The sequence below is a fragment of the Somniosus microcephalus genome, chromosome 13, assembly GCF_052327205.1.
Source record: "Somniosus microcephalus isolate GS21.2 chromosome 13, FLI_Smic_1.0, whole genome shotgun sequence".
Classification (NCBI taxonomy): Eukaryota; Metazoa; Chordata; class Chondrichthyes; order Squaliformes; family Somniosidae; genus Somniosus; species Somniosus microcephalus.
The window spans coordinates 162,891,697-162,903,346 of NC_140999.1; the positions used below are offsets into that span (position 1 = coordinate 162,891,697).

General features: G+C 45.0%; 1 protein-coding gene across 3 annotated transcripts; it reads left to right on the forward strand.

Annotated features, from left to right (window-relative positions):
* The first annotated feature begins 516 nt into the window (after positions 1 to 516).
* LOC147108736 (protein LKAAEAR1-like) lies at positions 517 to 10,734 on the forward strand. 3 transcript variants are annotated; one of them, XM_086005496.1, is made up of 4 exons: positions 517 to 566; positions 1,286 to 1,575; positions 7,645 to 7,767; positions 10,571 to 10,734. In XM_086005496.1, exons 2-4 carry the CDS (start codon positions 1,312 to 1,314, stop codon positions 10,631 to 10,633), a joined length of 450 nt encoding a protein of 149 aa, XP_085861622.1. In that variant the 5' UTR covers positions 517 to 566; positions 1,286 to 1,311; the 3' UTR covers positions 10,634 to 10,734. The 3 variants fall into 3 exon arrangements, with proteins under 3 accessions (XP_085861622.1, XP_085861624.1, XP_085861623.1); XM_086005498.1 differs by lacking the exon at positions 517 to 566 and adding an exon at positions 573 to 796; XM_086005497.1 differs by lacking the exon at positions 517 to 566 and having other exon boundaries at positions 803 to 1,575.
* Positions 10,735 to 11,650: the final 916 nt, after the last annotated feature.

Sequence of the window (11,650 nt, forward strand, 5' to 3'; positions counted from 1 at the left end):
TTAGATGTGGGTTTAGGTGCGAACTACAGGACAACATCTTTGTACCCTTGTTGGTTGGCTGACTGACCAAGAGTTAGGGCCAGGCATTGTAGGAACACCTTGGCGGACCAACACTGTTACATCAAAGGCAGCCTTGAAGCAGCATGTGAAATACCATTGCAGGTGTAGATATCTAGTGTTAATGTCTGTATTAGCATATTCTCTTCATTAAACACTTTATGTACAGAAAATGTAATTCATAACTATTTTAAACAATAATTTAAATTTTTGAAAAAAATAATTACAGTTTTTAACAGGGCTAAAAATAAACTTACCTTTCTTTAAAGGATTTAAAAATAATAAACTTGTGGAAAAAATGTTTTAACTTAATTCACCACTTATACCTTATTAAAAGCGGGTCTCCCGGAGAAACCTGTTAAAAAAAACACGGAAGTTCCAGGCGCACGCGCTGCCTCTCCGGCGCACGCCTTTGACCTGTGAACTCCTTCCTTTAAGGGAACGGAAGTTCCGGTTTCCAGCGCATGCGCAGTGCATGCACGAAACCGGCACTTTCGTTGGCCCTACGGGTGAGTACACAACACGTACTCACCTGTGGGGACCCGAATTTCAATGAGTTTATGTTCCTTGCAATTACCGTGCCAGAATAGTTCAACTAATGTTTAGACACGTAGCCAGGAGAAGCAGCCCAGTAGGGGGTAAAGGAACATCTGCCACTTACCTGCAAAGTCTTCAGCCGACCCTGGGATCCTGGCAGGCTCTTCAGTCCGTGGGGAGCCAGGACCACGTCCTTCATCAGGTGCCCCTACTTTGGGACAGGAACACCTTTCCCACCTTATTTGCAATGTTACCGCTTGACCTGCGACTACTATAGGGGCAGGCCCGGTGACATATCCTAGGGAAGCCCCGGAAAATCCGTGCCGGATGCAAATGGGGTTGGAGACCCGTTGTAACACATATCTGTTCTTCTGTCCTTTTCACTGAGCCTCGGTAATGCCAATTTTCTAAGTGCAGAGAAGAGGAACAGCCATCCTAAGATCTATAATTGTACAGAAGCAAAAGAATACAGTAAGATCCCGATAGCACCAGTACTTATGAAGCAACAGGGTGAAGTAGTTCACACAAATTTAAAGATATCTTCTTCAGAGCACATTTCTTACAAAGAGTCCACTAAATTGCAAGCTTTGTGGAGGACACTGAATTACCACGGTTGTCCTGGGGCTAATTCTATGTTCTTTTTTCTGTCCAAACTCTATTGCTTAACATTTCTATCTCCACTTTATTACAGAATGTAGAAAGATTTGACCAAACAAAATGTCTGAGAAGGAAATCAAAATGAAAGACTTAGCTTCAAAAATGGATTCTAAATCCAATGCAAGTGTGCTAACTGCTAAGAAACCCCAAAAAGAACAGAAATACCCAAAGAACACAATTTTTCTTTTACCAGGACAAGGTGTACCTCTTGATTGCTATCAAAAATTTGAAAAGAAAAAACAAGAAAATCTTTTTGGGCAACTAAAGGCTGCTGAATCACACAACAAGATACGTAGCATGAGATTACGTTACCAGACGATGAGAGTAAGTTAGATTTTAAACATTTCTTGTAGTAATCATGCAATTAAATATTTTTTGATCTTGTGTTCATAAATGAAGTTTACAAGTACTGAAGAACAGCAGCATTATCTCATTATTTTCAATTATTTCATTGTGCAGCACGCATGGTCAATTGCAGAGGATATCAAGATGAAAACCGACACGATTTAATTGATGAAAAACTATGTGTTGTTAAAAGTTCTAACTTAAACACATAGGGGGAGTTTTAATGTGGGTGAGCGCATGGGTTTGGGTGCAAGGTGAAATCCTGGAAAAATGCAAGCACTTATGGAAGCCGCTCCAACCTGCCGACTTGCATTTCACACCAGCGCATTAGGGTGCGTGCGCGCAACCCTCTTAGGAGACGCAGAGTTGTCCATTTCAATTTGTTAATCGCTCAATTAGCGCGATATTGATGTGGGTTTTGCAATTTAACTTTGGGTCCACGGGTTTCCCGGACTTCCTGGAACTGGCCAGTGAAAGCAAGGCAAGAACACAGTGGCAAATGAGGGGGATGAAGACATGACAGGGACATATGCTAATAAGTACTCAGTACTCACAGCTGCTTGTGCGAAAGGGTTTGTTCACAGTACCTATGCTGAGAGGTTACTTTACACACTTTGGAGGTTCGGAGGTCTGGTGTGCACTTTGGAGGTCTGATCTGTGTGCTGCTTACACTGTTACTTTGGACCTCAGATGAGGACCAAGATGACCACTAGCAGCAGCAAGAGCTGAACCAGCAGGAGCAGCACCAACAGTGCCAGAAGCAGCAGGAGCAGCGCCAGCAACAGCCTACTGCTCACAAATCTGCAGCTCTACAGGAGAGAGGAGATCAGCAGAGAGGTGCAGCTAGTAGGAGGCCAAACCCGGCACACAGGGTCTACAGGCAGAGGATAAGCTTTCTCGACATTTCGGAACACCAGTGTCTGAGGAGGCTCAGGGTGTCACGTCAGGTGGTGGCAGACATTTGCAGCCTGCTGGAACAAGACCCGCTGCCAACGGGACCTGGTAGCCACACTTTTTATCAGTGGCTGCCAAAGTCACCACCGCCCTCAACCTTTTTGCCTCTGAATCCTTCCAGGGCTCTGCCGGAGACATTTGCAGGATCTCGCAGTCAGCGGCACACAAATGCATAAGACAGGTGACTGATTGCTTCTTTGCTAGGGTCGACAATTTTGTCAACTTTTCCTGTGATGACACCAGTCAGAATGAACAGGCACTCGGGTTTGCAGCTCTGGCTGGTTTACCACAGGCGTCATCAACTGCACACATGTGACAATTAAGGTACCCATAGATCACCCAGGAGTATTCACCAACTGCAAGGGCTTCCACTCCATCAATGTGCAGTGATCCACAAAAAATCTTTTCCAGATTCCCGGGTAGCTGCCATGATGATTCCATCCTGCGACACTCCACCCTCCCTGATCTGTTCGCACCTCGAAGCAAAACTACCGGCTGGCTGCTCGGAGACAATGGATACCCACTTAAAACATGGCTGATGACACCTCTCAGAAACTTGAATGAGGCCCAGGAGCGATACAATGAATACCATATGACCACCAGATGTGTCATCGAATAAGCCGTCAGCATGCTGAAGATGCGCTTCAGGTATCTGGACAGATCTGGAGATGCCCTTCACTATGCACCAGCCAGGGTCTCCAGAATGATTGTGATGTGCTGCGCTCTGCACAATATTGCGCAGCAGCGAGATTTGGACCTGCAGGAGAAACAAGGCGCAGAGCATAGAGCCTCTTCAGATGATTCCGAGGAGGAGGAAAAGGCGGCGGAAGGTAATGCGGGCAATGTACCCCTAACAGTGCACATTGTTGCCCGGGATGCCCTCATTATTGCAAAGTTCCACCAGTACACCCAAAAAACAATCAAATGCAAAAGCCACTTTTGAGCCAAGGCCCCTACTTCCATGGCCACTTTCACCATCATCCCTCTCGTGGCCCAGCCGCACTTCACTGCTAGCAATATGTAGAGAACACTTTGCTGCAGATCAGTGAGGCAATGAATGATCAAGGCACCTATTTAAGGTGGCATTCATAGTGTGTAAGCCATTGGTGAGGGCTTGCATGCACTCGTGTGATTGCCGCGTTTGATGCTCCATGCAGTTGGCCACTCTTTAAGGCCTGCGACATCATGTCACTCATGCATGAGGTGGACTTCTCCAATCTCTCTGCAATTGTGCACTGTGTGGCTGAACGCCTGCCAGTACACTGCACGTTCTCTGCTGCAGCACCAGAAATATCCTGGTCATCAACAGCCCCCAAGGTACAGCATCTTCGCCCAGCTGAGCAGAGATTGGAGCATCCTGCACCCTCTGATGCAGACTCGCCACTGCTGTCCTTGACTCCACCATCTGCTCTTGCTCACTTGTGAAGTGCGCGTCACCATGTGAAACCCCCAACTATTTCTGTATATTCTCCCACCGAAGTGTGAGTATCTGGTGCATAGTCTGCATAAGTCCTGTGATGGTGCACCCTCCGAGGGAGTGAGCTCCTCTGAGGCGTCGCCATTGTCATGGGTGACCTGGACCACCACCTGCTGGATGTGTGAAGGCCCCGTGGGAGATAAAAGACATGAATGAGTACTGTGAAGGTAAGACTGTTTGAAGTTATCATGCACATGATCATATTTCAGTGCCTGTTGACATCAAGTCAATATGATTGAGTGTTGTATGCCACGTGGCTGGCTGATATTTAATTCTGTTATCAGGTAGCTGGCAGGATCCACCTCCCCTTCTCCAATGGCCAGGCACGCCGAGACTCCACTGATCTCCAGCGTCTCCTCCTCTGCAGTTGTCAATTGTGAGATAACAGGAGGGCCACCTCCGGCTCTCTGCCTCACCCTGGTGTTCCCTGCTCTCTTCTGAAAGGAGGGAAAGAGACCTCTGAGTGAGAGTAATGGTATGTGTTCACCCGATGGATGGAAAGTTGAGGGTGACTAAGAGGGATAGAAATGATATTGCATAAGGATGAGTGTGCGCTCAGTAGTGGATGGATAGATGGAGATGTGAGTAAGTGCATAGACAGAGATGGATGGGTTCACCTGCAAGGTAAGTTGTGAGGAGTGATGTACTGGAGTGGGCTTGAGAAGGCAGAGTGAGGGGGTTAAGGTGATACACACATCAGGATGTAGATGAATGTGGCACTGTATTCACCTTTCCTGCCCTGCTCAGGCCATTGAACCACTTGAATCCAGGAGCGTGGCAACATGCTCCTGCTGCTGACCTCCTGGGCAACCTCCAACCACGCCATCTTTGTGTCATCTGCAGGCCTCGTCCTCCCATCAGTACCTCCTTCCGGGCCCTTACAGCCTCCAACAGCACATCCAGGGAGACACCTTTGACCTTCTACCTTTCATGGCAACACTTCTTTCTCTCTCCTTCCCACCTCCAACTGCTTCAACTTGTATGTTTGGAGTGTCCCTTTAAATAGTGGAATTTAAATCGCGCCATGTGGGTTGTCATCGTGCCCACTGACGCTAATTGGTTGGGAAACCTGGAAATGATCTGTTAATGCACTGGCACTGTCAAAATGCCACTAACAGACACACTTCACATATTTCCGGGTTTCTCATGCGTCATCGCCACCCACCCCTCTTCGTTGCCAGCACATCTGCAAATTATAATCCAGGCCATAGGACCCAAGCTACGAATTCTCATCCTTAAGGGGGGGGATTTTAACTGTACCCACCCATCAGAAACTGGGCAGATGAGCAGTTAAAATGCCTCAGGTGATTTATCTGACGATTTCCTGCCAGCTTTGCGCTGAACCTGATTGTAACCTGCAAAGGCACCTGCCTGAAGCCGGTGGGGTTTATTTTGAAATATGCAGATCGGGGACTCATTGTGACATGACTGCAATTTTAACTTGGCTCGATCAGGGAAGCCACTGTGCTTTCCTGCTAGTTGAAGACAGTGGGAAGAGGATCCAGGACCAGAACAGGCCATTTAACATAAGTTTTTTTTTACTTTCCTTGTGGAGCCAGGAAGAGCATAAAGTGCTCCTCTGTGTCACACAAGGAAGATTTAGACCCCCCCCCCCACTTCCCTATCACGAGACCCTCCCCTTCCCCATGATGTACCTTCTTGCTAGTGAGCCTCCCTTTATTGCCAGCCGACAGCCTCCTGCCACCCAAACTTCCGCTCCCACTCACTGGCCAACTGCCATTTTCCACCCATTGGCGGGCAGTTGACTGGTAGCAGGCAGATGTGGCCCAATCGCCAACGTCTGGTGCGTTCGCCTCGCCCCCTCTGCCCACCTGAATCCTGCTCCTAGTTAAAATTCCGCCTTTTGATATCTATATTGGTTGCTCTCCCCACCCAATTTTCTTGTATTCACTGTCCCTGCATGATCCAATACACCCAAACACAGTATCAGGAAAATGTACCCCTATGTTTCTATCATCGGGATTTCCATCAAAGTTACCAAACATCTGCCAAAATTACAGTGGCAAAGTGGGAGAAGCCCCGAGGAAATTCCCGGTGTCTGACTCATTTCTACCATCAAGTTCACATGAACTACATTAGACATGAGTGGTACAGTGGATTAGATTGTTGGCTTTTTATCTTGGGTTCAAATCCAGTTCTGGCTGATAGGTTGAAATATCCTTTTTTTTTCTATTGTCTGTAAGTATCTTGTGTGAAATAAATTTGGCCAATCTTAATGTGGTCCCTGTGGGCATAACAAACTACTGCCTGTAATCTGGCACTGAATTGGTAGAATTACTCCAAAAGATAGCTGGCTGGCATGGAAAATGGAAATATCACACTTATGAAAACTGAAAAATGTTTCATTTCCCAGGACTTAAATATCCTCAGTGTCGTAGGTGCTGACTTGTGCAAAACCTGGAAACAGGAAAACTGAAAAAGTTCATTATTAATGCCATAGAAGATGCCCTTCTGAGGTTGAAATTCAGATATGTTGTTGGGCAGAGCGAATGGATCTTTATTGTGCATCTCGCTCTGAAATACTTGATCCAAGAGTTCTTCTTCCTGACGCCGAATGACTAGAATCAAAGGGGTTGAAATTCATCTTGGACTGGAGTGCAAAATGGGCAATAGCAAATCGGCCACCCATTTTACACTTCTCTCGATTTTATTTTTCACTCCGAAAGGGTCTTCCATTCTCCTTGGCAAACAATTGTCATCATAGAGGGCACAGAATTTCACCAAAAACTGTAAACTTGAAAAGTGCATTTGCTGTATGAACAGAAAATAGCATGAACAATAATGATACATTTCACTTCATTTTTGTGGCTATATCTTCAGTTAATATCAAATATGTATTACTATATCAATTTAATTTTTCTACACATTGTTAACTGCAAAAAGCATTCAGGGGGGAACTTTAACTGTAAAAAGCGAGTGGATTTGGAGCGAGGGTGTAGTTAAATTGTTCAAAATGGGATTCCCGACCTGATCCTGCCGCCAACCCACCCACTTCCAGTTTTAACAGCAGCAAGACGGGGACCACTGCCCCCCCCCCCCCCCAGCGATGATGCTCAGGCCAGCCATGATCCTCGAGTTGCCGACCACGATTTTCCCTTCTCCCCTCCCATCACCTGGCCCCGATCCTCTCTTTTCCCCCCCCCCCCCAAAATCCTCAACCCCCCCCAAATCCTAATCCCCCCCACCCCACGCACCTCGATCCATTTAATGGTCCCCACGCGAACTCGCCCTCGCTTCTCTGTGCTGCCGAAGGCTTACCCGCCTGCAGCCAGCCAGCCTCTCAATCTGGCTGGCTGCGGGCAGGAAACTGAGGCATCTCGCATGCAGATCAGGCCCTGCCATTAAAGCCCCCAACCTCCCCAAAATTCCAGCCACAGTGTTCTGTAGATATCATCAGAATACATGTTAACTTTTCCAACACACTTGCAACAACTTGCAGTTTATCTTGACAGTGCTGATTTTACAAAATTGCACTCCATGAAGTCGGTACTTCACATTTGTAAAATCAACCCTTGCCTCTTATTTTACAAAAACAGCCTATGAAGTTAATTTGATATACTTTGATAAAAAAGTAACACTGGGTTTTCTCATGTTAGGCTGAAGAAATAAATCATTTAATAACATCTCAGCCAACAGCCAGAAAGGCTATCCGATTAGAGGCTCTTCTTCCACCACAGCAAGAACATATTAACCTCAAAGATACTTTGGATAAACTGCAGGTAAGTTCCTGCATAAGTAAATTCAGTGGTGTTTGCATATTGTCCTTGAAATTCTGCAGGGGTTCTCCATTCTGCTGATGAGAGTCTGGTAGAACCACCTAAGAAACGATGGAAACATGGTGTAACCTGGAGTTAAGGCAGGAGACCAGGAGAACCCTCGAAGAATTTCAGTGCCATTATTCTTTGGGAGAGGAAGTATTTTATTCTCATCGACCTAGAGGAAGGAACTGCAATGTATCCCCCTCTCTCCAAGATGATTACCTTTGTCCATATGTGGACTGCCTCCCCCAAAACTGTGCAGGACTCTCACAGAAAAAGAGGTGCATTGATAATACAGCACTATGGAACCTTTCACAGGGGCACAAGAAATCTCCCAATTAAAAAAAATAAAGACTTGCATTTATATAGCGCTTTTCACGACCACCAGACGTCAAAGCGCATTACAGCCAATGAAGTACATTTTGAAATGTAGGAAACGCAGCAGCCAATTTGCACACAGCAAGATCCCACAAACAGCAATGTGATGTTGATTGAGGGATAAATATTGGCCAAGATAGCGGGGATAACTCCCCTGCTCTTTGAAATAGTGCCATGGGATCTTTTATGTCCATCTGAGAGAGCAGACGGGCCTCGGTTTAATGTCTCATCTGAAAGACAGCACCTGCAACAGTGCAGCACTCCCTCAGTACTGCATTGGAGTGTCAACCTAGATTTTTGTGCTCAAGTCTCTGGAGTGGGACTTGAAACCACAATCTTCTGACTCAGAGGTGACTGTGCTACCATCTGGCTGACATTTGGCTAGTCTGCCCCTGCTTTGCTCAGAGATGAAGCTTGCTTATTATTTCCCAGAACTTGCCAGCCAGTGGCCTGGTTATCACATTTATTGCAGTTAAATTTGCCAAATTTCCTGTCCTCCAGGAAGCCATGTTAATTGACAGGGTAGTAAATCTGAATCAGCTGATTTAACAGGCTGCAAATCTGTACAAGTGGATTCCTGCTGGCAGTTCCAGCAATATGTCATGGCACTGAAAGGCAACATTCAGTTCATCTGCTGAACATTGGTCAGTACTTTCCCCTTTAACTCATTCATCTTTGGTTTCATCACCTGTGTGGAGGACTTCATGTTGGCAGATGAGGGTGGGTGCTGGAGCTATATAGACTCTGATATTTGGGTCTGGATCCTGCAGGAATATTGATAGGTGGGGACAAGAGAATAGATACCAAAAATCTCTGCTCTACCAATGTTTTGTGCAATTTGGCACCTGTATCAAGTACAATTTTTAAGTCCTGGGAAATCAAACATTTTTGCACTTTTTGTAATCTGAATGTATCAGCAACAAGCATTTCCAGACCAGGAAATGGCATGGGTTGGATATGTGGTAAAAAGGGTAAGATTTTGCATGCTTGTTATTTGTACTAAAATTGTAAATACAATTACAAAGAATGTGATTATAATTTTGCAATAAGAAATCTTTCTCTTGTGTGTCTCCTGCCCTAGTTATATTGTAGATCTTGTGTCACACAAACTCATTCTTTTTTGCATAGTGGCACAAGTCCTCTGAGCATAGTTCTGTACATATGTTTGACACACACATCGGGCTATGGCTTTGTCTCACTGAACAACAATGCAAGCAAGCTATTCTTTTATGTCATTGTTAAAAATAGACCCAATCACCACTTGGTACAGTGTAACTAGGCATCAATCTCAACCACAAAAATTGTATCCCAACTACATCAGTGAGAAGGCACTGTGCCTTATATATCATATAAATTACTCCCTCTGCATGTGAAAATTCTCGTTTAACAACAACAACAAAAACAACTTATATTTATATAGTGCCTTAACTGGGAGCCAATGTAGGTCAGCAAGCACAGGGGAGATGGGTGAGCGGGACTTGGTGCGAGTTAGCACACGGGCGGCAGAGGTTTGTATGACTTCAAGTTTATGGAGGGTGGAACAAGGGAGGCCGGCCAGGAGTGCTATGTTATGAGCAATTATCGTAATAAAACTTCCCAAGGTGCTTCACAGAAGTGTTATCAAGAAAACAAAGTTTGACACCAAGCCACATAAGAAAATATTAGGACAGATGACCAAAAGCTTAGTCAAAGAGGGAGGTTTTAAGGAACATTTTAAAGGAAGAAAGAGAAGTGGAGACGCGGAGACATTTAGGGAGGGAATTCCAGAGCTTAGGACCTAGACAGCTGAAGGCACAACCGACAATGGTGGAGCATGTAAAATCAGTGATGTTCAAAAAGCCAGAATAGGTGGCGTGCAGAGGTCTAGGGGGATTATCGGGATGGAGGAGATTACAGAGATGAGGGGTAAAGCCATGGAGGGATTTGAAAACAAGGATGAGAATTTTAAAATCAAGGCGTTGCTTAACTGGGAGCCAGTGTAGCTCAGCAAGCACAGGGGAGATGGGTGAGCGGGACTTGTGCGAGTTAGCACACGGGCAGCAGAGTTTTGGATGACCTCAGGTTTATGGAGGGTAGAACTAGGGAGGCCGGCCAGGAGTGCTATATTATGAGCATTTTAGGCCATGGGTATACTACTATGAGGAACTGGGTTAAGACTATCTAATCTCATTTCGACTGAGAGAAGAGTTTTATCTCATATGTCTGGATATCATTGGTGAAAGGAGAGTGCATCCTAGTCCTCTCTCTGTCTCTCTCATTATATATGTGTGTGTGTATTACCACTTATCTGTATGAGTCACCTCATCCAAGATTCACCATTAGAATTAAGTAATCCTTTTTCACAATGCTTGTGACAATTTTTTCTATGTATATAATTGTTTTACAGAGAAGAAGAGTGGAAGAAATCATGAGTGATGAAGCAGGACTGACCATAAATCGAACCATGTAATAGGCAATGTGTCATAACATCTGTACCAATTGATGGAGCCATCACTTTTAGGAGCATCACTTGTAACATTGTTACCTTTAATAAACCTCAGTACACCTTGATGGCAACTTAGTGAAACATTTATATAAGGAACAATGCAGTGCACAAATACATTAATAAAATGTAATTAAGTATCAACAGAGTTCAAAATCAGTAGAAACTCAGTATTATGAAGCTTTAATTGGATTTAGATTTCATCTTTTAAAAAATTCACCTTTGTACATTATCTAGTATGCCTCATACAACTAAAAATTAATAAGACTTTTTGAAGATCTGGTGAAATTATCTTTGTGAGCAAACAGTTAATTTGTTTACAGTTTCACGCCATCTCTTTCTATTCTCAATCTAGAATAAAGTTTGCATAAGATTTATTTTAAAATTCTCATGTTTTAGGTCCCAATTCAAAGAATTCAAAAAGTTGGAAACCTTGTTTTAATTTTTCATTCTAATCAAAATTTTTAGACCCTCTAATGATTGATTTAAAAATCTGACTTTATTAGTATCAAAATACATCTAATGGAAAAAACATTTGTAATTGAAATTGTACAAGTATTCATAACAGCAGCAGCAGACTCACGACACGTTGCAGCACGTTGGCCGGCAGCTCCATTTCAGGTAACTCGCAGTCCGGATGGGAGGAGGGGAGCCGGGCATGGCGGCCAGAGCGGGAGAAGCAGGCCACCACACGTGGAGCCGGCAACAGCGAGGAGGAGGCCGCGGTGAAGAGGAGGACAGAGCGGCTGAGGGACATCGTGCTCCCACTGCCACGGGAAGCCATTGTATTGACTCTGAACGCGGCGCTGTATGTATAGCTGACGCGTCCCTACGGGGAACAAGCATTCCATTGTACTTGTGGTAAACCACTGTTTGTATTCCACTGTGTACATGTCTGTACATGCCTCGGCTGACTCCTCCCACGAGTCCAGGTATAAAGGTGACTGCTCCACAGTCCCTCTGTATTCTGGACTGGTCGACCAC